The sequence below is a fragment of the Lonchura striata genome, chromosome 2 (genome assembly GCF_046129695.1).
Source record: "Lonchura striata isolate bLonStr1 chromosome 2, bLonStr1.mat, whole genome shotgun sequence".
Classification (NCBI taxonomy): domain Eukaryota; kingdom Metazoa; phylum Chordata; class Aves; order Passeriformes; family Estrildidae; genus Lonchura; species Lonchura striata.
In genome coordinates, this window is record NC_134604.1 from 67,108,880 (window position 1) to 67,134,986 (window position 26,107).

The following is a 26,107-nucleotide window of genomic DNA, read 5'->3' on the forward strand; positions in this document are numbered from 1 at the left end:
TTTGCCAGAAGTACATCCAAAATTTAAATTCTATCATTTGGGTGAGTAAAAATTCATGCACCCTTAACTCTGTGAGGGAAACCAAGGAAAAATCTTTGGATGCCTTTTTGACAGTTATCTTGATTGGAGGGATTTGTCTCTTAAGTTATTGCTATTCCTTGCTCAGCAACTTGCACTGATCACAAATGCCACCAAGCCAACATCTCTTCCTCATCTGAAAATCCAATTACCATTATTTTTTAAGTCACCTACCTTGCCTATATCCTTTCTTGCTGTTGCAGCCTTTTGGCTGGCCTTCAGAATGCAGTTCAATTGCAATTATCCTCTTGCACAAAGCTTTGGCAATTCTGACGTGTCGACTCTCCCTGCCGTCTGCCTTGACATCCATGCAACACTGCAGCTCTTCTGCACCCATTTGCAAAGATCTGTAAACCTTAGGGAGCCTTCACTGTTTGCAGTCCAGAGGTACACAGCTCAGCTGCTGAAACTCTGTGTCATAAGGACAAAGATTTTGAAGGATGGCTGTATGGCCTTCTCAGAGCTGGTGAAGCCATTGCATTTCACTCCGTGGACACATGCAGGAAGGACCATGAAACAGAGCACTTTTCTTACAGCCTCCCTCTTTCCCCCAGGAATTATAGTCTTGTTTGCCAAGCCAAATGAAGACCTGGCAGGGGGAAATGCACGTGGTGCTAAGCAAGTCCTTCCCTTTGCACATATGTACTGTTACATGCCTATAGCAATAATAATTCTAATTTCTCCATGAGCTGCACTGAGGAGTGTTTTCAAGATACAGATCTCTCTTAAGCTCCTTCACAGAGCCTTTATAAGCAGTATGTGTATAGAAAGAATTCAACAGCATCACAGATACGTTTGTTAAAGTAGTGTATGGTGGAGTATTAGGTAATGAAAAACTTAGTCATGTAATTTCAGCTTTGATTTCCATTCTTATTAATGCTGCTAACACATCTCTGATAGAGCTGAGTTGCAGTTGTACAAGGGAGGATTAGCTTGATTCCTAGCTTTATTAATGATGCTGATACTGTTATTTTATTAAGGTTCTTGTTATTTTTGCTTATCTTGGACAGCTCTGAGAGGTTTTTTTATGCAAGTAAAAAGAAGGGGCATGAACTCTGTGGTAAATCCACTGTCTCAGTTTAATATTGACAGCTTTATCTGGACTTAAGCCACTGTATATAGAATCCAAATCTGAGCTGACTTCTGACTGTGAGCACGTAGGAATTTTTTTTTTTTTTTTTTTTTTTGTGAATTTGGTAGTGTTTCAATGTTTGCTGTAGTCTTGCAAGTCTAGATGGTTTAAGGTTCATTCACTGTGTGAGCTGGCCATCTGCTCTCAGTAATTGCAAATTCACTTCCAGTATTAATGAACTGTTCCTGTGTTCTTGCATTTCTCTGAAATGCCTCCGGCAACTGTTCCTTCCCCACACAGAAAAGTCACAGCAGCTGTGGGATTCACAAGGACCTCAATGCTTGTCTCTTGCTACACTTCTGGCAGCAAACTGCAAAGTGCAAATAACTTTTCTAACTACCTAATAACTGCAAACCCATTAAGTGTAAATTCTGTGACACTAGGAAAAAAAAACCAAAAACAACCAAACCACTTGCTTTAAAAGAGCTTTAATGGGATTAGAGACTGTATGAACACCTGGGGTTGCTCTCAGGGCTGCCTAACTGGAACACATTAGAGATAAGGACCGAGCTTTTCCTTGAGTGTTGGCCAGAGGGACTTGAAGCTCCCAGTGGAGCTGGGGTTGGAAATGTGAGGATGTGCTTCCACATCTCCAGGCACCCCCCTCCCTCATACTTGGCTTCATAAAATGTAAAAACACTCGTGCCACTTCCTACATTTTTTTTTTTTTTTGCCAGCAAACCACCAGACTTCTGTTTTCTTAACAACAACAACAACAACAACAAAATAGTTGTCTTCATGAATGTAGCCAGATCAGTCTTAAATTTATTTACCCTCCTTTGATAAAGGACCAGTCCCAGCAAGAGGCCCAGACACTGCTTTGTACACTGCTTCCAGCACACTGGTTTGGTGTGCAGGTGTGCTGCACCCTTCACAAAGTGTGTGTTGGTCTCCTGCTCTGGAGCTGCTGTCACAGCATGAGCTCCACTCTGACATCCCTGTGTGCCGCCTCAGGACAAGCCAAGTGCCACAGCCCAAGGATGCCCATCACTGTGTGGGAGGGCTGTCAGCCTCCACCAGGGCAAGGGACATCAACCCAAACAGCACTGAGGTACTTACCAACAGCTACCACTGAATATCCTTATGAAATGCAAAAGCCAAAATCCTCTTCTTCCACACTGAACTGCCTGAGTTGTACACTTGGACACAAACTATCTGATCGCTAGTTTCCTGTAAAATGGCCACCCAAGGATGCAGTGGCACTCACATTTTGCATTATACTTTAATGCTTTTGAGATGTCTGACCACCAGCCAGAAGGTACTTAAACCCACATTCTCTAGTCTTCATAGAATGTTTCACCACAAGGTTGCCAAGTACTTGAAAGCAATACAAGGCAAATAAATATATATTTTTACTAAGGTCACTGGTTTTTATTGGGCTGCCCTGAAATGTCATTTTAGGAATTGTGTGACATTTATGCTATTTAATGATCTGTGGCACAAGTGTGGAACATAACAAAGGTTGCAGGAGACACAAAAGTATTTAACTAATCCAGATGGCAGAACATAAAGGAACTTAAAATGGGACATAATTAAGCTAGGTGTATTCACACCAAAGATGAAATTCAACATTGCAAAAAGCAGGGCAATCAATAGCTATGAAGAATAATCAGATCTACATTGACCCTTTGTAGTTTTTTAGATAACCTGTCACAAGCTTGCAAGAAGAACATTTAGATGTGATTTCCAGCCTTAGGCTCTCTAAGGGCCTTGTTCCTGTGCCTCCTGTGGAAGCCCAGAGTTGATGTATTCCCTTTCAGCACAGCTCTGAGCAGGTCTCCTCTCCTAATTTTCATCCATTTCCCTGTGTCCCTCACAGAGGAGTGGGATATAATCTCTGAATAACCAGCAAAGTCCCGCTTGGAGTTAAACTGGAGAAACTGAGTATTGCTTCTTTTTGCCATACTACCCCTATGTGTTTCTTAGTGTACTGAGAAACACCCTCGGATTTCTTCCCCACAAAGCAGCCTCCACGGTGTTTTTCTGTGCACATGTGTTTGTTGCTGCAGTTCTCCAGCAAACGCTGCTCATTAAATCCCCCTCATGCTTGGCATCCTTTCTGTTGACTGCTGCAGCTTGCCAAGCTCCAGTGAGTGATGTTCAAAAAGCACAATTAATTTTAAAAGTGACCCATTAAATTTGGCTACTCATTGTTTACTTTGGGCTTGTCACAGAGGAGTAGCTTCCCTCCAGCCAGCTGTGGCTTCTCATTTTCCTGATCACACTCCTCATCCATCTCCTCCTCAGCTTTCCAGCTGCTGTTGAGCAGAGCTACCCACAGCAGGTTCCCACTGGCCTGCCAGGACTGCGGTGCCTCGCTGCACTAAGGAAGCGTTAAGGTTTTAATGTCAGAAGGAAATATGTCTCGTTTTTTGGCGCTTCCCATTGCTCATCTCCCCTTCCCTGGGCTGTGACAGCCGGGCCAGGGCGGCGTGCGGCCTCCGCGGCCTCTAGCGGGCAGCGGCCGGAGCTGCAGGGCCCGCCGCCGCGGAGCGCTGGGGGCCGGCGTGCCCTGGCTGCCGAGGAACACGGCTCGGGCGAACGCTCCTCTGGGCGCGCTGCCTCCGCCCCTCGCTCCCGAGCCTGATTGCGGGCTGGTTTGGCAGAGGCGCGGGGATTTCGCAAGCAGTGCCTCCAGCGATTGTGTCAATAGGTGTGCCCGTGTCGAGGGGGAGCTTTAACGCGTTTTCTAGCAGCAAGATTTTTATTGTGCGATTTCGCACGGTACAAGACACCAAAAATCGTGGCATCAGAGAGGGTTTGCATGTATGGGAAAAGCTGCTTTGAAATCCCTTGTGAGTCACATTTCTACATGTGCCCACAGAAATCCTGACCTTTAGTTTTGTTTGATAATTTGATTATTGGAGACTTAAAGAATATGTCTTTTCCATGACACCGTCAGATAGTCCTGCTGGGAAGGGAGAGGGGAGACTCCATGTTGCTGGGACTACCCGGACCATCACAGCGCACTGCCTGCTTTGTTGGTTATAAACCTAAACACAAATACTGTATTTTCGTTCTGCTTTTAGCTTCCCTCTTTAGACTGGTTTATAACAGCAGTCATTAAATATAGCAAATAAAAACGAAGCTCAGAGATGGATTCCTCATCAGAGTTCAGAGGAGCAGTTTCCATATGTCAGTAGGAACAAAGGAATTAATTTAGACCGCTCAAAACTTTCTTACAAAGTGGCTGCACATGTGATACGTTTTCTTTTCTTTGCTTTTGCTTGGCTGTATTAAAGATAGGAGAAAAGATATGGCTGGACTGCAGGCTCGCTTTGGGTTAATCCAACAAGCAGTGCTTCAAGTGAACAAACGGAAATGTGTTGTCTCCTTAATCATGGCTTGCTTCTTGCAACATTTTTCTTTGAAAATCTCTTTCTCAAGTCTCAGGTTGAATGCCTTGGTTTACTTAGAGCATCCAAAAATATTTTTTAAATATAGTGAGATGGATTTAGATTGAAGTTGTAGGAAGTTGATCTCTAAATGTTACTGAAGTGGTTAGGATGGGATTTTCATTTTAGAAGCACTTATTTCTCATGTGTTGCAAACACTTGAAATGACAGAATTACTGGTAATGACTTTTCTGAGTTCATACCACAAATGCCAAGCCTGAAAAGACTGAAAATGACTCACATGGAACCATTCTGCTTTGTCCTTGGAAAAAGAGTATTTCACAGAGGTTTTTTTTACCCTCTCTTTTTTCCTAGAAGTGATTTTTGTAAACAAAACCGCAGTGTGGCCTTTTAGTGCTAGGAAGTCTTTGTTGCTTTTGCCAAGAGAGTTAGAGAAGGACAAGACCAAGTGTGGCATCATTCGCTAAATGTGGTATGCAGAAATAGGTCTAATTGGGACCATGTTAGGAGGTAGTAGTGTATTGTAAGTTAAATCACATATTGCTGTCTCCAACTCTTCTGAAAAATCCTTTCTTTCTGATCCCTTGTACTAATGCTCTTCATTTATAAAACCCAGTAGTGGCCTCTGCCTTGGCTGCATTGGTTGTAAATGATAGTCTCAAATGTCTGGGTACCTTCCCAGCACTGACATACATAATCAAGATCTTTATATCGAATCTCACTTTGCAGGAAATTACTTTGGGAGAATCCATCATCTTCTTTGCCCAAAGCTGCATAATGTACTGCCAGTTTTTGTTTTTCTTTCATTTTTCCCCCTCTGTAAATCATGCTAAAAGATTTGAAGGATCATGGTAATAGAAATATGATTAGTGAAGTTTTTTCTGCATGTGTCGTTGAAAGAAAATAAATTTGTCAATAGCACAACTGACCAAAGAACCAAAGTCAGATTTTTTGGATTTCTGAAAGGTCAGGAAGACAATGTTTCATATCTCAATTATGCTGAGTTTTGCTCAAAAAGAATCTTTGCATGTTTAAAAAATAAATTTTATATTGTGAAATAGTCACCAACCAGACTCATTTGCTTTCTCTTCAGTCAGTGTGAGGATAAGAGAATCACACACTGAAGGGCATTGTTAACAAGGAGAATTCATGCCCATTTCCCTAAGTGACTGTTCAAAATAAACCTCTGCTGTCTTGATTATAGCCTATTAAGCTTCAGAGCGGTTCCTCAGATGAGTTGCCAGCATGTAAGCATTTTTTCTCCTGATGTTTGAGGCAGGGATGTGCAGAAAACTTTGTCTTTTTTTCTTGGTTAGGGACAATTTTCTCCTATGATAGGTACTGTTCTTAATTTTAACAAATCCCACCTTAAAATCTCTGACAAATGCATGATACTCTGTGAGAAGTGTGAGTGGAGCTGGTTTTGTTGCAGGAGGTCTTACCTATATTGATGTCTTGTGAAAACTTAATGTTTTCAGTGGAAATGAAAGAGGAGGTGCTGGGACATTTGTTTCCTCTCAAGCTCCAGACTGCATTAGTAAAGGTAGTAAAAAACTTGTACCAGGAGTGCTGCTTTGTGGAGAGCTCTGCTTGTCTGATTTCCTAAGTATGGCTATGAATTTTTGCATGTAAATGTAGGAGCTGAGTTGCCACAGTGTATTTAAGGCCGAACATCCTTCACTCAACAAATTTTATTTGTTTTATTTGTTAACACTTTATTGTATTTGTTGAGTGAAAGATTTAGGCCTTAAATGCTGGGAATATTCTGGCCATAATTTTGAAATGTCTGCATTTAGATGCTGTTATTTATTTCTGATCTGCAAATGTATTTTGGTCAGGCCTTAAGAAAATTAGTATCAGTAGCACATCAACTTTGAGATTCCATATATCCTATGGAATTACCTTGATCTATTTGACAGTCTCAGATCCTGCTTGCTCATAAAGAGATGTTTGGGTAGATAGCAGTCTAAGTCAGATAAATAACCTGAAGTAGTCACAGACCTGGCATTAAGATCTGATGGTGATTAATCTATACTTAGTGCTGCGACACAGTCAGCTGTCGTAACTACAGCTACTGTGAGAGACAAGAAATTTCACCCTGGGCAGTGACCATACCTGTTACAAAAATTTCAGTAGTCCCACTAGAGCAGCATTTGGAAGGAGGCCCTTGAAGTCTTAGGCAGTACAGGATGTGTTCTCAGCCTTTTACTGCTCCCCAAGCCAGTGGTGCTCTAGCACTTGGCTGGGTATTTGTGGAACACTCTGTTTCCATATGTATTAGTGCTCGAAACCATTAAGTGTTCCACAGCTCTTTTACAAGAGGAGTAATTACATCCTGTTGGCAGAAATTACTCCCGCTGTTTAATTTGGAAACCGTATTCTTTGCCTCCAGCCTTGTGTTGCTACACGGCAAAGAGTGACTGCATTTTCTGCCCCAGGTGGTGGCACTTCTCTCTGACATGTGCATGGGGGATGATAGCAATGGTGGTGCTGTTCCTCAGGATGACATTTCAGGTTTGTCTGTGAACAAGTCAATTTTAAATGGTTCAGGCATATAGATTCCAAAATCCAACTTTTATTCACAGCAACAAACTATCTTTTCTAGCTATCAATTCCCTGCATAAGGGATGCTGGGTCAGCCCCTGGTTGCATTGGGTCTTGAGGCAAATGCTGATGCTGAACTTTTCTCTCTTACTCTGTCATTTTAAAGCCTTTTATGTACAGAAGGAAACTAGCACTGCAGATGATTATTGTCTACTAATGGTGTTTTTAATTACTGATTTTCAGGACACCCAATTAACTTTCTGCTGAAAACAAGGATTTTTTTTCCTCCCTTGAAGAAAGCCAGTGATTTATATTTTAATATCAACTTCTTAAGTTTTGACTCATGCAGCAATTCCAATAATTTTTATTTCTGAACTCTTTGAAGTATTTTAATATACTAAGGAAATACTGTGCCTCTGTCATCCACAAAGTGAACTTCATGTTAAGCAGGGCTTGCTGTCATTGAAGCATGGCAAGTGCCATTTTTGGGGCCGTTGAGATGCCTTGTCACACAGCATCTCCTTAGTGGGAGTGTACAGCCACACTGACCAGGCCCAGCCTGCAGGAGCACTGAGGCGAGGGGACGTGCCATTGAACTGAGCGTGGCACTGCTAGTCCCTGGGAAGAGGAGTTTGCTGAAGAGTGTTTGGAATCAGGATGGAGTTTATCAGCTGACCAGTTTGTTCAAACCAAAGGGAATGGTGTTGGGCCTGGCTCTGGGAGCCCCAGCTTTGCCCGTAGACAAGCGGGAGATCAGCAGTCCTTTGGTTGCGTGATGAGTAAAGCAGAGAGGCGCTGCTTGGCTTTCATAAGTGAGACTCAAGCTGTAGAGTCCAGAGCTGAAAAACATTTATATTGGCTATTAAAAGGGAACACATGTGACACAGAGATATGCCATGTTAACTCCAGAGATTTTCCAACAGAAGAAAGACTTAATGAGGACCAAGTGTAAATGAGAGAGTTTTTCTGAAAAACAAGTTAGGTAATGCATATTTTGATTCTTCAAATAATGTGTTTGATTTAAAATGCAAAAGTGTATGGCTTTCTCATCAGGGGGAGATAGCACAACTGTCCTACTTTACGTAACAACCACAATACTAAATGAATGACAAATAGTTCAGGATCTCTTTGGGAAATGGCAGTCAGAGGTAGGAGTATCTGCTGCATGAAAGCTGCCCAGGAGAAAATCCCCTAGTCAACATGTTGTTATTACAGTTTTCTGTTTTAGATAGGAAGTTTTCAATTTGCATTTTTTTTTTTTTTTTTTTTTTGCCTCAAAAAATCAATTTTGATTCAGAGTTTCAAATAGTAATAACCCAGTATTATTTTTCCTTCCCCCCTTGTCTTCTTGCTGAAAGTGATGCAGCACTTTATGTTCCCTCATCTCTATAACTGAACAAATTCCATCATCTTTAGGAGAAAAAAAGAGTGTGTTTCTTAAGTGAAACCTGAAAACAGGGCTCACCCATTCCTGGCAGCACAAAGTAAAACCTTTGCCTCAAGTCCTCCTCCAGAATCTGCCAGGATTAGCAGAGGACACACAATAAGAAAGTGGGATGAAAGGAAAGGGTCATACAGTGGGGCACTGGCTCCATGTGCCCTTCCTCTGCAGGCAGCTCGGTTTGCAGTTGTACCGTGGTTATCAGTGGTAGCATGATTAGGGAACAGTAGCAGGAAATGCTGGCAAAATCTGGGAGGCTGGCAGTTAGGAGCAACAGAGGAGATCAAAGGCTTGAGTGCATTTGCAGACTGGAGAATAATTGCAAGTCACTCCCAAAATATGGGCTGGCAGTGCAGCCTGGCCATTGGGTCTGTCTGGCAGTGTATTCCCATGGGACAGGTGAGTACGTGGCACAGGGGGGCACATTTGCAATGCTGCACTCAGTTCTCATTCCCTGTGATCCAGCCCCCACTCAGCTGGCATCAGGGGATTCAGAAAAGCTGTTAGAGGGGAAGTGGCTTGTTTTATCAAAGGAGACTGAAACAGGGCTGTGCTGTTGTCTCCAGGATCCAAAGATCTCCTGGCTGGTCTTGTTGCCTTCAACTGGATGGTGAAAACTAATGAGGAGATCTTGAGCTGGAGGACCCAAGTGTAGCTCAGCTGTGGAGAAGTTTCAGCTGAAAAGGGATGCTTAGACTATCAGAGAAGGAAAGCTGCAGAGAAGTGGTGCAGAGGATCTGTAGGCAGACACAAATGCTTGTCTTCATAGATAAGCATCTTCATCTCGCTCCTTTTCATCAGTGTCCTCATACCTGTTGTTTCTTCTCAAAGAACTCAAGACTTTCCCACATCTGTCTAGTGTCTCATGCATTCTGTCTTAGCAAAGCAAAATCTGACAATAAGAAATCATGTGTTCTTGAATACCTTGGAGTTTTAAGATACAAAAGGACAAGGTTTTTAATAATTCTATTTACCACACTATTATTACTGTTAAAAGTTTTCACCAGACAAATTCAGGGTAGAAGGCTTGACATATTAAATATATACAATTCCCAAAAAGAGTTCAGGGCCAAGCCGGCACAGCTATCCTGGCTGCATGGAGAAGTCTGAGCTCTTTTAGTTGCAAGTCATTGGAGGGAAATGGAAAGTTATTTATTCCTTCTCCTTCCCCTTCCCAGTGCAGTTATGAGGAGCTGAAATCAGCAAGGTCTCAGCAAATCTCACAACCATTTCCTGGTGAGGGGGAAGTGAGGGCTGCACAACAGTGACAGGAGGAACTATCCTGCTGTCCTTCTTCCCTGGGACAACGTCGGTACTACCAAAAAAGGGACAGTGAGGGATCCCCTAGCCAGGGAACACAGCCTGACTCATGTTCACACTGCTTAGGAAGAAGCTGGTAGAAGTGGTCCAGAACAGGGACCAACAATGCAGGGGATTGTTTCCTGGAACCTGAGCTTGTTCCATTGTCTTGGGTTCAGCCATACTGGGCTGCTGCAGGACTTTGTTCAAAATTAGCAAGTAGTGTGGCCCAATAAAAGATTTGCAGAGAGAAAAAGTCCTGATAAACCATCTTCTATGCTACCACATTTTGCTGCCTTATTGGGGATTTACCCTAATTTGAGCCTGTGAACTGAACACTTACTAGTGGTAACAGGAGATCTTCCCTTTCACCCCCAAAGAACTCAGTGCACTTTCTGGAGCTAAACCACATGGAGGACAATGTATAATAAATATATTTATTTCCACCTGCAGCAAACATTTTCTTGTTGTTCAGGTGATGGTCAGCAATCTCAAGGCAGAGAAAGAGCAAATCTTGCCCTCTGTACATAAACATTACTCCAGACATTAAACAAAATGCTCTATAAAAGTCCTTGGAAGATTTTAATCTTACAGTGCATGTCATACCGTTTTATTGAGTATTTAATCTCTTTGGAAGCCTTAGCTAGCCAAAATTCTGTTATTAGTCAACTGGATATGTACTACTGATGGGTCTCATTTATGGATTTTCAAGTACACTTTAAAGGTCAAACAACTAATTTTAATCAGTTATGTGGGGTTTTTTGACAGCTGATAAGTACTGAATGTGCCACAGCACCTGGAAAACAGATTTTCTATATTTACCATTACATATTTGGATTGGGTGCAGGGATAGTGCTCTGCCCACTCTCATTTCACTCTCCATCATCAAATTACTGGCACTGATCCACCAGTGCACCCGCAGGAGAGCACTGCCATGGCAGCACTTCAGATCTGAGTCGCAGCTTGAACAGGGGCCGAGGACCTGTGTCTTATGGCTGCTGGTTAAAAGAGTAGTAGCTCATCACAGTGGTGTTGTCCTTGGCTCAGAGCATTCCTGGCTACTTAATCCATACTGCTTTCTCCTGGACTGCCAGGCTAGTAACCATATGGAAATTAGTCTGGTGTGATTGTTCTGAATTCTTGTGTGCAGGTCACCATGCCGTGGTGGTGGTGATCACAAGGTGACAAGTGACTGTCCTCACTTTACTGTCTGCAGAACTGAAAGCAAAGAAAGTGAGAATATTTTCAACAATATCAGTCATGGACTGTGAGCAAGGCTTGAGCTTGGGTGCTGTGTCATCAACTTCTATCAGGTGAACAAAAGGGCTGGCTGCAGTACTTATGGGAGCAGCAGTACCTAGGGGATGAGCAAAAAGGCTGAGCAGGCCCAGAGTAAACAGAGGAGATTCTTCAGCTTAGAGAAAAAAGACAGTCAAATTGGATCTGACAGAAGCCCAGAGATTCATCTATCATGTGGAAAAACTGAACTTGGGAGAATTGTTGTGCATGTAATGAAGTGATTAGAGAGTTGGAATAGACGAAAGTGCTTTGTTTGGTGTTTTTCCACTGCATTTTTGGAACACTGTAGGGTAGGATAGACAAGACTCAAAAAGGGAGGACAGGCACTCATAGAAGACCAGTGATGCAATAGTTCAGCTCCAGCAGCTGGCAGGAGAAGCCCATGGGTCCCAGCTTGCTGAGAGTTGAGTGGCACACTTGGGGAGGAGTTGCTGTTAGCACATGCTACTCTTGCACACTTCCCTGATCGGAAACCTGAGGAGCTCTTCATCAAGAGTCCAGCAGCAGCTCAGTTGCTCTTCAGTGTGGGCAGAAGTCAGGGGAACTCATGGGCCACCAGGACACAAGCAGTTGTTAGTAAGGAAGGAGCTGGTTTTAACCCTGACAACACTTTAGCTGGGATGCAGCTCTCACCATAGAAAAATCCAAGAGAAAAAAACAGGATTTTACAGCTCATTCAGACTGTATTCAGATTTGTCCAGTCATTTTTCATTTCCACAACACAGTTTCTTAAGAAGATCCAGAAGGTGAAGGATTAGAACAATTAACAGTTTGCAGAAACTCAACTCTGTTTTGCTGTTTTTGTGAGAACAAAGTTCGTAGTGCTGATTTTATGGTGCCACCTTGCTTTTATACTCCATGCTTTGTTAAACATGGTAATGAGCTCAGTGCTGTGTAGTGCACTTAGTGCTGTGCAGAAAATAAAGGTATTTCCTGCCCACACTTCAGAAGAGTTGCTGTGATGGTAAAGTCTCTTTGAAGTGTAGGGCTCCTAGCCTAAACAGTATGTACTCTGGGCTGGTCTGTCAGAAATCTCTGCATTGCAAAAGTAAATTTATCTCTATGAGAATGACAAGCTCCTGTTCAAAGCACAGTGCTTTATATAGCATTTCACCGAGGCAGTAGGTTTTACCATATTCCCCTCCTGGAACAGAGAGGAGTTTTGTATTACATTAATCAGCATCTGAGCCCTGAAGGTCACAATTATCTGGCCACTATTTTTCAGTATTAGTGATTTTAGTACATGATTAACTTTCATGTGTGCATCATTAAGATGAGGAATTGTTTTTGAAGTTTCAAATAGAGCAGCAGGTCTTAGCTGTAGTATTTGCCATACTTGCCCAGCCACTCTTAAAAGGGATGATTTATAGAAAATCCAGCTGTGAGTTTTCGTTTCTTCAAGAGCAGGAGGCGGGACTAGGAACAACCTAAAACCAAGCGGAGCATTGATCAGAGTAGAAATGATGTAGAGCACAGCTCCACAGACAACAGCTAAGCATCGTGGAAGTATTAGCTGGCAGCGATAAGGAGGCGGAAACAGAGCTCAGTGACAGAGGAGCCATCTGTCAGGAACTGGGAATCTGATCTCAAGAAAGCAGAAAATGAAGTAAAGAAGAAAGTGATTTTGGTTCAGAGGTGCAGTGGAGCCCAAGGATATCTGTGGACAGTAAGTTTCTATACTGGAACAGGGATGTTTAATACAACAGCTAATACTGTTTGAAAGGGCTTTTCAGCTTTGAAAACAGACATAAGTAGCTCCTGTATTAAATAGCTTTTATTTAAAGTTTTTATTTATTTGTAAGATGTAAATAAGCTTATCTGTTTGAGGTGCTGTGTTTCAAAACTTGTAAACAAACTTTAAAGCTGCTGGTGTCCCTTACTTCAGAGGGTGTTTTTTTGTTTAATAAGGTCACCTCGTATCAAGGATAAGATTTATTTGTAATCTTTCAGAAAAATATCTCAGAAGAAAAGGTTGTTTTGGCCCCAGCTGTGAGGTGAAATAGGGTAGGCAAGAATATTTTTTCTGGAAGGGGGAAAGGAGTTCCCACCCAAATAGATCTAAACTAACTGGAACTACAGTGTATAAACACCCCGGGGCTAAATCCTACCCTCAGTTACGCTGATGTAAGTCAGGTTTAAGTCTACTGTTGTTAATAAAATTACTCCTGATTTAATTAAGGATAGAATTTGGTTGCACATTTCTTAATAATGAAAAAGCCCCATGGTTCTTTCCAAAGTGCATTTTATGTTAACAGATTATTAAGGACTTGCTTGAAAATATGTTAAAATTAATTGAAAACTCACACTGTGATGCATCTTTTGTTGTATACCTGTATCCTTCTTTGAAATTAGCACGAAAGCCAGCATGAGATATTGTAAGCAATCATATTATTTCTTGTTAGCAGGTTCTCAGATAAGGTTTGTGTTGCTCATAATTTCATGCTTGTTTCACTTCAGTGGCTTGTATTTGGGGTGATATGCTTTAATCCTAAAAAGGTTTGTGGAGCTCCAGCTGAGAGAGATAAGATGATATTATCTGTCGCAGAAGTGTCAAAGTTCTGTACAAGACCCCAGACTGTCTGATTGGGAGCGAAACTGTTCTATTACAAATTGTACAGAAAAATTACTCTTGTTGCTGTGGTTTTAGTGTACGAGTTAGAAGCAGAAACATTGGCTGCTGACTGAGAAAAAAAAAAAAAAGTAAAACCCACTCACTATTATGGCCCAATATGGATGACAAAACACTGTAGCATGTGTGGGAAAATGGCTGCAGTCCAATGTCTGGAACCATTTATCTTCTGGTAGAGTCTGGAAGATGACTGTTTTATGTATTTTACAGAAATCCCTGCTGATTGATTTCATTTACTTAGGAGGAGGGGTCACAGTGACTGATGGCAGAGACAACTGGGGCAAAAAGTGAATTCTTTGCATTATCCTGACATCCTGTTCTGGTTGGGGTTATTGGCACCTTTTGAAGGGACCATGCTGAACGTGTCTTACTGCTGCATCTGCTACTGCACACAGCCAGAGGTTCACTGCTTTTTCTGGGTCTCAGCAAGCTGAGTGTTGCGAGTTGTGCTTCCACTAGTGCCAGGCACATTTTGGAAATTATGATTTGCAGAGGTTTGAAGAGGAATGGACAGAAATGGGTACAGGTCTCTGTAACCTGCCAAAAGCTTGGCTGATAGTGTGTGCTGTTACTGAAGAGGGAGGAAAGACTTCGTGAAAGATCTGGGAGAAAGTCTGTTTTCAGTGTGTGAGGCTTGCAGAAACAGCTTGTCCCTCTTTAGCACAAGAGATTAGTATGCTAGGGTGATGATACTGGTTTTTCTGATGTTTGTTGCTAAAATAGCTTCAATTCTGGCAATTTCTTTTATTTATATGGAATAAAGAGCTTGCCAAGCACAGGGATATGCTGTACATCAGTGTTATTCATTTATCTCTGTGTTATTTTTGTGTGTGCTCTGACAGCCTGTCTGTCAAGGTGTTTGCCTTCAAATCAATTCAGCTCACATCACAGCATGACAGGCACTTGTTATATACCAGGCATGTCTACAGGCATTTGCTTTCATGTTGCAGGGAATGAGTGCCAAGATTTTCATATGATGAAAAGAAAGGGTGGGGGATATGTTTTTTAGTCAGTAAGTACACTGCTACTGTGTTGACAAAAATGGAAAGGAAAATTGATTTTTCAGGTGACAATACTACTTCATTTGGTACCCTTTAGGCTCTTCACAGGGTCTTCTACTAATGATTACAATACCAATGCAGGATTACATAACAAACTTGGGGAAAGGAAAAATTATTGTGTGTCCCCCATCACATTCAGTTTCCCAGACATAACTACTTAGTACAGACAAGACATTTTTCATTGACAGAGAGAAAAAGAGAGAGAAAGAGAGAGAGAGAGAGAAAGAAAGAAAGAAAGAAAGAAAGAAAGAAAGAAAGAAAGAAAGAAAGAAAGAAAGAAAGAGAAAGAAAAGAAAGAAGGAAAGAAGAAAAGAAAGAAAGAAAGAGAGAAAGAAAGAAAGAAAGAAAAGAAAGAAAGAGAGAGAGAGAAAGAAAGAGAAAGAAAGAAAGAAAATAAAGAAAAAGAAAGAAAGAAAGAAAGAAAGAAAGAAAGAAAGAAAGAAAGAAAGAAAGAAAGAAAGAAAGAAAGAAAGAAAGAAAGAAAGAAAGAAAGAAAGAAAGAATTTTGTAATATACCCTAACTGCTGAGAAAGTTTCCTGTATTTACCAAATATTTTTATCAGTGCAGTAGGAGCAGTTAGGCACTGTGCTTGAACAGTATCCTAAGAATAAACTCAGCATCACCTCTCTTCTGGGCAGCATCCTGCCATGTACTATCATTCAGCCTACTCTCACTCCTCCTCATGTCATCTTGATGTGCACTCATTTTCTGTCTCTGTGTTTTGAGGATGTTCTTATGGCTATCCGACATTTTATTTTTACTCATGTGTTGACCTCTGATTTTGATTTGTATGTTTACAGAAATTTAGATTAGTTGTAACCTTTTCTGTTTTCTTAATTTCCTTCACTTCCTTCTCAGACACTGTGTTTTGGTTATCCTCCCACAGAGCAGTTCCTTGTTGGCATCCTCACAGAGGCATAGCTGCTTTTTCTCTTCATTAATTTAGTTTGAACATTTCCTGCCTTTTGGCATATCTAACTCAAGACGACAGTGGATAGTGCCATGGATTCCAGAGGAAGGAATACCTTGGTACCTTCCTTGGTTATGCCATTGAACTGCCTGATGATCCAGAACAAATTTAGTGCCCGAGTTATTTTTTTTTTTTATCTGTCTTTATCACGGGGTTCTTGATGGGTTCTCTCTTCCTTTAGAGAGAATGCTGGTAAACAGCTCCACTGTAAGTCCAGTTCTCCCTTTAATCTTGAATTTGGGCAGGAGGGCAAAAGAGTGGTCTTAGCTGATGCAATTTGTTTTTCCATTCAATGGGACTGCATTCTCCTAGTAATTTGGAGTATATTTGAGGACTTTTAGCCCCTAATCATCCCTCTTCCATAAGGATTGGTAGGGTGGTGTGGTCAGGCTCCAGCTCTTTATTCTGCTGCCCATGCAGTCCCTACATTTTTATTTGTCAGCTCTTAAATCTCTTCATTACATGGAATAATTTTTCATGTGGCCACCACAAAAGTGCCTTCCTGAGCATGCAATTTCTTACAAAAAAATAAATCTCAGACCATATTTTAGACATGTTGCTATATTACCCCATTTTTGAACAAATTTTCCATTTGTTCATTTTGACATTTCCAAAGTCCATTCGTACTTTGTATTATAGCACGTGACAAGCACAAGGAGGGTGGTAGAACTACAGCTGCCTCTTGTTTTCTTATCAGATATTGATAAAAACAGTAAATTAGATTAAACAAAAAAAAAAAAAAAAAGGAACTCTGTAGGCTGTGGAACATTATGAAACCACCCACTGAATGTCTGCGCAAGACATACGGCAACAGCCAAGCTGTTATGTGCTAAATGAGTTCAGAGTGGAGGCCAACTGAATGCAATGCATAAGTGATTTACTTTCTCATTTATAACCCTAACCTAGAATCGTGATTACTTGCTGTTCCATAAAAAGGATGACTTTATGTGACCCTTTAAAGCCTTCAGCATTAAGTAGCATTAAGTTGATGGCTACTTGTTTTGTACCTTCAGAGAAGAATTATGCATAAATCAAGTAGCCTTTCCTTATAATGCACTCATAATCCTCACAAGCAAAACTCCCACCCAAAACCAGTGATCAAACATGGTTTCTTGAACTCAGAAAGGTCACCTCATAAAAAATACGGAGGTATAATATTCAGGCCACCCAGGCTTTTTTTTTTTATTTTTTTTTTTTTGGCTTGGACATTAATTAAGTCGTTGTAAGGTTAAAATAATAATAAGGTTCTGATGTAAGCAGATAAAATACAGGGAAGCTACATTAAATTCAGTTTCCATCCACCAAACACATCTAGAAGAGATAAGCTCACTTGCTGTTTAAACATTTTGCACAGGGACAGACAGGATGGGCTGAGGTTGAGTCCTGAATGTTCCAGAGTTTATGTATTTAAATCAAGCCCTTAGCATTGTTTTTGTTTCTTAATTACCTCTGGTTTGTTGCTTTATTGATGATTTTGAAGGCAAGTAGACTCAGTAAAACAGAATAACTCTGTGTCACATACAATGTTCTCTTATATCTGTGGACATTATAGACAAAAGGAAAGGATTGATGGAAGGAGCTTCTGTGGACATGGTAAAATGGGTGGTAGATGTCTCTAAAAGGTGGAATTGAGCTACTAAATTGCAAATGAATGGAAGGTCTTGTGAAATCACTAATTAAGGGTGTCCCAGTTCTTGAAATCTGCCAGTGCAGCCAAAGTTAGGCATAAGGAACCTGGGAGCCAGCAATCCTGCAAAAGAGGTTGGTGGCTGGAGCGTCTTCATGGAGTGTTGCTGGGAGAAGTGAAGCTGAACTCACCCTTTCAGTGTGACACGTCGCTTTCCATTTTGGGGTGACTTTATGGGAAATAGGAGTACTGTGTGCTTTAGCACTTGTTATGCAGGCTTTGAGCAGGGACAAAACCTGCAAATGGCAATCCTTTGCCAGCCATGAGCACTTTTGTGTCATTGAAAAGTGACAACATGGTCTCAACTGGTTTAGTTTCAGGGAAATACTTGGAGATTGCACCTACTTTCTGCTGCCTATGTCCTTAGGGACCCCATTTCTGTACCTAAACTCCAGTTCCAAAAAGATCCTCTGTGTCTTCTTTTCCAGCATGACAGAGCATAGTATTGCGGCATTGCTCTTTCTGTGTCTCTCCTGTGTCTCTGCATCCCAGATGATACACCTAAAGCAGGGAATGAGCCCTCACTTGTCACAGAAGACGGGTTCAAAAGACTAATAGATGCATAGAATGGTTTGGGTTGGAAAGGACCTTAAAGATTATCTAATTCCAAACTCCTGCCATGGGTAGAGACACTGTCCACTAGATCAGATTGCTCACAGCGCTACCCAGTGAGGAGCACTGCCAGGGATGGGGCATCCACAACTTCTCTGGGTGGAAGATTTAGAAGATTTGTTCAGGAGATGTTTAATTTGTCACATCCCTCCACCAGTGGCTAATGACCTTCATGAGCAACTCTGTATTATTAATTTGGTTTGCAAGAATACGTACACAAGATAAGCAAATGTGAACGTGGCTGATAGAGGCACAATGATGTACACCTCTCTTGTGCTTCTGAGCCACTGAATTCAAAATTTAGATTCATGTTAATATTTAGCACTTACATAGTGCATTTAATCTCCATAGGCCTGCAGGAACATGTCTAATTTATACATCCAAATTAATAGAGGTAATCACACATAGCAGTTAGTCTTTTCATCACTTAACCCAATGAGAAATGAAGACACTATTTTGTATGGACTATAATTGCTTATACATACCTGAAAATACCATCCCATATTCTCAGTTCTTTGTAAAAACAACATGGATTTGCAGTTACAAGAATATTTCAGACAGCTGCATAATGAGTTAGCTTCATTTTTTAACTGAACTGAAAATTAGGAGGCAGATCTCAGTGGGATATCTCCAGAGGAGTTTTTCAGTGATCTTAGATGCTAAATGAGCTAGACCAGTTCATTTTTAAAATTTGTTTGAAAACCGTCTTTCAGAAATTAGAGTCTTGAAAGCCTGGTACTTATAATGAGCATGCTTGCAGACCTCTAAGGCAGCAGTCAAACATCCTCATGCTCCATATTATTTATTAATATTACATTTATATTGTCCACGTTAACTTCCAGAGCAAATTCAATAGACAGCTATAGTTCTGCCTTTATTATTCAACCCTGGTTGCTATGGCATCCAATTTAGGAAAGTATCTGCCAGCTTCAGGTGACTGAGCACACAGGTGGGTAAAACATGAGCAGTAATTTAAGGAACCATGAGGTGGTGTCCTGTGACCAGAAGGTATTGTCCATGTTTTTTGCAAAAAGGGGCAAGAAGTTGTGAACATTGCTGGGACACCTGGGCTTTATTTATCTACAGCAAAAGAAACAGCCTGTACCAGCAGCCTGCACATGTACTGAGAGATTCTGGTGGCAAGCTATGAAATAATTTAATGATCTATTCAAATTAAACACAAAATCAGAGATTAGAGGGGGCTGGCTGGTATCACATATATTCCTGCTCAATAACATCCTGCTCTGATTCTTTCCACTCAGATCACTGAGATTATAACAGTTGTTGAATAAGGCAGCAGAACTGAGCTTGCAGGTGAAAAACACATACAATAAGAATTGTAAGACCTGTGAAAAGAAAATACTTTCTTATTTAGTCTTTGTACTCAGAGTTTGCCCCTTGAAGTCTGCATAATATAATACAGATAGGATCTACAAATTCAATTTTTTTTAGTCTAAACTATGTTCAGGATCAATATTGAAATGCTTTGATTGAGTTTTAACTTCCATCCAATTGTCACTGGTTTAAATCACTTTTATAGGAAGAATAAATTTTCACAGAAAGCAGTTTTTTTGAAACATTACTTTTCCAGTTAAAAAAAGAAAGAACAAGAACAAAGACTACCAAACAAAATGCAACTTGTCTAAAATCTCATAAAAGCTTTTACACAAGAATCTATCAAGCCTGGGAAAATATGTGTTCTTTTGTAAAAACATATTTTTCCTTGAAGTCATTGCTAGATTACAAAAGTTCACATAACATATTGCTATGTGTGTGTGTTTATGTAAGACAGACCTCTGTATTTCACTTTCTCATGTCATTGTTGCCTTGACAACTGTACTTTATTGATTAGTAGAATGTATGTAATTTGGTTCAGAGCTGCATCATCTTACAGGATCATTTTTCTTCGTGAGAAGTTGTTTCATTTTCTTATTCTCTGAGTAGAATTATTCTTCTGATATGAGAAATAACATTCTTTTGATCCTTTTGGGGGTGTTTCTGTGGCTGTACTTAAAACCCAGCAGAATTTGACAAATGCAAGCTGATAAAGTCATTAAATACATTTCTACTGATACATGCATTTCTTACTCATGTTCTTTTGCTGCATATGTTAACCAGGTATCTAATCTGTAACTTCACTGGTAACCAGCTGGAGACTCTATCCATGCAATTCCAGTTATTATACCTTCAGGGTGCTTTTCCTCCAGAGATCTGAAGTTCCAAATAGTAACACTTCTCAGGATCTCTTTGAACTAGATATTAATATAGAATTTATTTGACACTTAGATAAGATGCAATGTTAAAAGCTTACCCCAAAGAGTAAATAGTACTGAGAATAGCTCCTGAAATTGAACTCTTTCACCCTTATTCTACCCACTGTGCATTTGTCAGACCTATGTGTTAGTTCCTAACAGAGAACTGTATCATTTAGCAAACCAGTTGTCCCATTGCCAGTCCTATTTCTGCGAGTGCTGGTCAGGTTTATGAAATGTTTTGGTCCTAACCTGATGAACTTTGATTTTCACACAAATTGAGCAGGGAGAGGATAGAAGGACTTGGTGGGATGCTGTGTCTCGGTTCAGATGGTGCCATGGAATGATTATGTGCACAGCTGGAGGATTAACATATCTAGCTTTGTTAGATCTCCTCCTGCTTTGGTTTTGCCCTTTCCCCCTGTGTTTATTTGTCTCATGGTTTATGAGTATCACAGGAGCCAGCCAAGAACAGTCAGGGTGTGCAGCTTCCTGGATGAAATCAGACAGGGGCACAAAAAGAAAAAAATAGGCCAAGGAGAAGGAGGAGTACAAATAATGGATGGGAAAGTAATGAAGGTCAGCCAGATGTTGATGTAAAAGCTGTCTTTTTTTTTTTGTGCACAACTGAAACCATAGCCATCCCTACAGTCCTAATATTAACAATTTACAAATTACAGCAGTGATTGTATTTAGATGTCATACAGAAGGTAAATGATGGGAATGGGTTGTCAACACACATAAGAAAACAAGTCTGCAAATCTCTAGCACTTTCTTTAAATATAATAGTTCCTGACAATTAAATATCCCATTGGTTGGTATCTAAATATTTATCTTCAGTGAAATTACAAGTCCAAAGTCAGAGAAAATGAACACTCTCTTGTTCTCTGTTGTAAAGATTTAATTATGTTCTACTTTTTTAAAAGTGCTTGGTTCCTGGATCTATTCTGTTGTATTTTTCTGGGTAATTTTGAAAAAAAGAAAGATAAAAGAGTCTGCCATTGATGGCAAGCAGGGACAAATGCACTGTTACTAGACTGCAATTTTGGAGGTTGTTTGCCGTGCTAAGTCCATAATGTAAGATAAATAAAGAGATCATAATGTAAAATAATGTTTTTAGCCTTTTGGATTAAAACATTCAGCAATGGGTCTTCCTAGCAACAATGCCCCACCTAACACAGAGCCTTATTTTCTTGTAAGGATCCTGCAGTCTTACATGAATTTTCTAGGTCAGTCATTGGCAGCAGCAAAACTAATTTATTCTATATGAAAATCAGGCCCACTATAATTAGCAATACCATGATATTTGTCTGAAAAATCCAGAAACAGTGGCATTTGCTAGAAAGATTATGTGTCTTCTGGAAAAGTCACTCCATTTAATTCAAAATTTAGGTACCTGGGGTTAAGCAGATTGTCCAGTAAATTTGTCACAACTGCTTATACAGTCTAAGGAGAGCAGCAGTTGCTTACTGAAGATTTGAGGAGGAAGATCTGTTCCCCCTCTTCATCCATCCATCCATCCATCCACCCACCCAAGGATGATTCAGTCTGCCTCATCCAAGTAAATACCTCTTCCACTGGGATTATAGAGGAACAATAGGAAATAAATGCTGGCAGCTCCATCCATGCAGTTGGGTTTTGCTCATTAGAAGATGGATGTGACTTATCTTTCTCTTGCATAATAGCCCAAGAATTAGAGCACTCCCCTCAGAGAGAGGCAGTCCTGGGCTCTGCTTGTTCTGAGTGCGTTGAGCTCACATCTCCTGCATTTAACTCAAGAGATAAATTCTTCCCTTTGCAGGATGACCATCCGTAAGTCTCCATGCTTTTGGTTTTTTATCCTTTTATTTTCTGCCTGTCTATGAGGACTGTAAGCTCTGTAGGGCACCAGCTAGTTTTTCATTAAATATCTGAGCATCACTGACTGTTGCAAAGTTCTGATTTTGGCTTTGTAGTGAAATATAAATAATGACAACAGTTGTGCAGATTTGTCTCTTCACACCACAAAAATGCTGAGTAAATGCTTTGTTCTTGTGAATGTATTACATATTTTTGCCTGGTATGGATAAAACTTGGGCTTTCTACAACCTTTCATTGTGAAATTGTTTGTGAAACAGTGGATGGGTCTGCAGAGATGTTGGATTTGATGTGTATTTGGGGAATTGCTGGTTGCTTGATGGTTTGATATGGCTATTATTATGTCCTCATTTTTGTTGTCTCTTCTAGAGACATTCATGCCAGAGCTTGGTAGATCTGTAGGACTGGGAAATATGATGCTCCAAGGCCCTTTCTTGCAAATTACTTTTATGAGATTTTTTTGGATGTAGGCAAGTATATATGTATCTCAGGGCAGGGGTAGGCTGCAGAGCTCCTACTCAGTGACACAGCCCCTCACTATCTTTTTCTCTTGGAATTTCTAAAGAAGAAAGCAGTGGGAGGGACAGATGGGGCTGAGAGCAGTGTGAGGACATTGTATGTGGTCAGTCCTGCAACACTGGCGAAGAATGCAGCAGTGATGTGTTCCTCGCATGAGTCATCCTAGAGCTGCTGAAAATTGGAACAGTCCATTACCCAGGCATGACTAGTGATTGACCTTTATTTCCATCTTAGACGTTATTGTAAAATTGAAATGAATTGTAAATGAATTTCTGCCTTCTGAGCTCTGACATCAGTGCAGTTTGGTTTCTTACGAATGTGGATTCCTTTCCCCCACCTCACTGAAACAAGTCCTTTCCCTCCTCCATGTCACTTCCCAGATCTCTCTTCCATTCCTTAAATATGCATAAGAGAAGTGGTACAGGCACTGATGCTGATGCAGAATGTTGCGTACTCTGCAGCTAACTGTCTGCTGCTTCTCAGCATGCATAGTGGGTCACCCCACAAATGCCTTTCCCTTACTGGAATACTAATATGTATACTTTGCTCAGCACCAGCTTTTCTAAAATGTAATATCTTTGAGACATGGCTCCTCCTGTGAGATTCAACTGAAAATTCTGAAAATTTCAGTCAGTAAATTCTGAAATTGTTTTGGGAGGCAGGAGAGTGTCTCAGAGAGACAGATGGTATGAATATTATTTCTTTAAGAAGCAGTTGTACAAATATACTGTAATGCATGCAGAAATTAAAAGACTTATGAAGAAATTAGTGGGTGAAGCTCTATGAGTTGTGTTGTGAAGAAAGATATAAAAGGAATATATTTTAAAGTGTTCTCTAATGTTTTTAATTATTGTAGTGAAAAATTAAATTTTAATTATTGTAGTTGAGCAATTCAACAACTGAGTTGCTTCTCCATCATGAGGAAAATGTGGGACTCACCCTACCGGTTTATCCCTAATGTCTTCCAGCCCAGGCAGTGATGAATTTGGTCTAAATTTATCAAGCATAGTAAGCACCTGTACAGCTCACAGATGGTTAACATTATATCAGTACATGGCACCTATGAAGTGACAGTTTTGGTCATCTACTACTTTGAAACTTTAAAAAGTTTCCTTAAAAAGCAACTTTAAAGTCTACTTCAGAAGTGGCCAACTACAAAAAGTATCATCAACTCTATGTGCCCATTTTATTAAAGAACATTTAAGAAATAGATAAAGTCAGATTTGGAAGTCCAGAGTCAGCTTTTTAGAAAAAGATTTTGGCTATTTTTAGGATTTAAAATTTTACTTAGTGGCTAGTGTGGGTTTTTCCAGTAGAAAATTGCTTGAGAAGGTGTATGGCAGAATGGATCTAAACAACTTGAAAATTTTGTGTATTTATGGATGAAACAATAAATAAATATTAAATAAATAGAGGTACAACTCCACAGTAAAGCTATTTATTATATTTCAGTTAGGGATCTTCCATCTTAACATTCCTAGGGTCTCATTTGTGATGCTGTCATTTCTCATTTTTTCATCTCCTGAAAGCAATATTTGCCTTAGGGGTATGGTATCATTGTGATAAAAATGAGCTGGTGCTACTGGTCTCATGGCTAATTGCTGTCCTTCAGGCAGCTCCCTTAGCATTCAGCCCTTTAGGCTGCTTTGGAAGATGCCCTGATGTCTTCCAAAATGATGGAGGAGAGCATTTTGCCCTTTTCATTTTGAGGCATCATAAGGTCTTGGAGACTTTTGAGGCCGATTGCCAGATGTGATTAAAAATTAATGGAACAGAACAATTGTACCTCATCCCCTTGACAGACACTTGAGTAAGAGCTTTTTCTAAGACACCTTTTCTAAATTACTCTGTTTGCATCTGTATTTTTCTCTCGTCTGACCACAATGGCATCTTCCTTAGCATTAAAAATGGAAAACAATAGTAGAGGACGTTTGAGGATTTTTTTTTCCACGCAGTTCCCTGCAAGTACTGTTTGGATTTTGTTCATCACATAGGATGAACTATCAAAACAGATTGTAAACTGAAACATGAGACTGAGGTATTAAGTGAGGAAGGAGATCTGCTGCTGTTTACTGCTACAGAAGGTGTCTTTGGTAAAGCTCACACTCAGTATGTGCAAGTTTAAACATTTTCCAAAAAATAACCTTGTTTTTTGGGATAAGCCTACACTGCCTTCCTTCAAAGCCTGTCTGTATTGGAAGAGAGACTAAATATAATCTTTTTTGTGTTCTACTTCCTCAGCCTTCAAATATTCTAAAGGAAAATAGAAAAGAGCTGGCAGTGGGGAGGAGTGCAGTCTCTGCATTGATGCTTTGGAAGGTTATTGGGGAATATCAGTGCTCAGGCACTGAGATTGAAAAAAACCAATAATTTGACAAAAATTAATTAATTAATACTAATTAATGTTTTTTACTACTTTACGTGTGCTGTGGATTGCAGACACCAGCTAAATGTAGAGACTTAATATATACATATATACATATATATATACATTTTGTTCTTCTGATTCTGTCTTTTTTTTCAAAGAGCTATAAATAAGCGAGTATATATTTGACTGAATATCTTTCTTTGCCAAAGAAGAGAAACACAGTCATTATTGTCTGTGAACTATTCACAAGGTTTTAAATGCAAAAGATTTTAGGGCTAAATGCTGATATTTTTACTGATACTAAATTGGAATATACTCTTCAGGTTATTTATTAGTAGTGAGAGTGTCTGGTGTTTGATAAAAATACTCATTCTGAAATACTGTTTTGGAGAGGCATTTATCACTAAGATTATAATTTAGGGTTTTTCTTTTTGGAAGAACATACTCCTGGCTGTTCAGGCACACTTTTTGTTCATTGTGCCCTGTATGGGATAACCACAGGCTGTTTAGAAGATAGTATTTGCCTGACACAAATATTGCCCCCTTGAGAGCAGACTTTCACAATAATCCATCACATTATCATGACATAAGTACGCACAGTTACTCAGAGTCATTGCAGTTACGTAGTTCCCCCCAGCAGGATACTGATAAATAAACAATGTTATTTGAGGAATTGGCAATTCCCTCTTCCATGCTTCGCCCAAAGTATATTCTTAGCTTTTCCTTCACTGGTGGTTTTGCTTTCCTGGAATCCACTCTTCTACCTTCTGAAACTCACAGTTGTGCAGACCTCTGATCCAAACAAACCTGTGATAGTTTGGGGAGATCTGCACTTCTGTATTTGTCAGAAGAAGTGAGGGTTAACGAATCTGAGCACTACAGGTGAGGTTATCATCCAGCACCCCTTACAAACCATAGGAAGCAGTATTTCATGAAATGGCACTATTTCTGTGAGCAGGGATGCAAATGGTGCTGAGATGCCAGCACGGCAGGAATATGAGA

The 26,107-nt window shown here is 40.3% G+C and overlaps 1 protein-coding gene across 5 annotated transcripts in view; it reads left to right on the forward strand.

Annotated features, from left to right (window-relative positions):
- The window catches only part of STARD13 (StAR related lipid transfer domain containing 13), a 286,742-nt gene that overhangs the window by 201,956 nt on the left and 58,679 nt on the right, over positions 1-26,107 (forward strand). The window contains exon 1 of one of the 5 annotated variants that reach the window (XM_021541947.2): positions 12,768-12,815. The exons of 3 other annotated variants lie outside the window; for them this stretch is intronic. Coding sequence is in view for 1 of the 2 variants with exons in the window: in XM_021541946.3 (XP_021397621.2) it covers positions 22,164-22,173 (10 nt within the window). In the remaining variant the exon portion in view is untranslated. Of the gene's footprint in view, positions 1-12,767; positions 12,816-20,482; positions 22,174-26,107 lie in introns of those variants that run through there. One more of the 5 variants, XM_021541946.3, reaches the window with a different exon arrangement.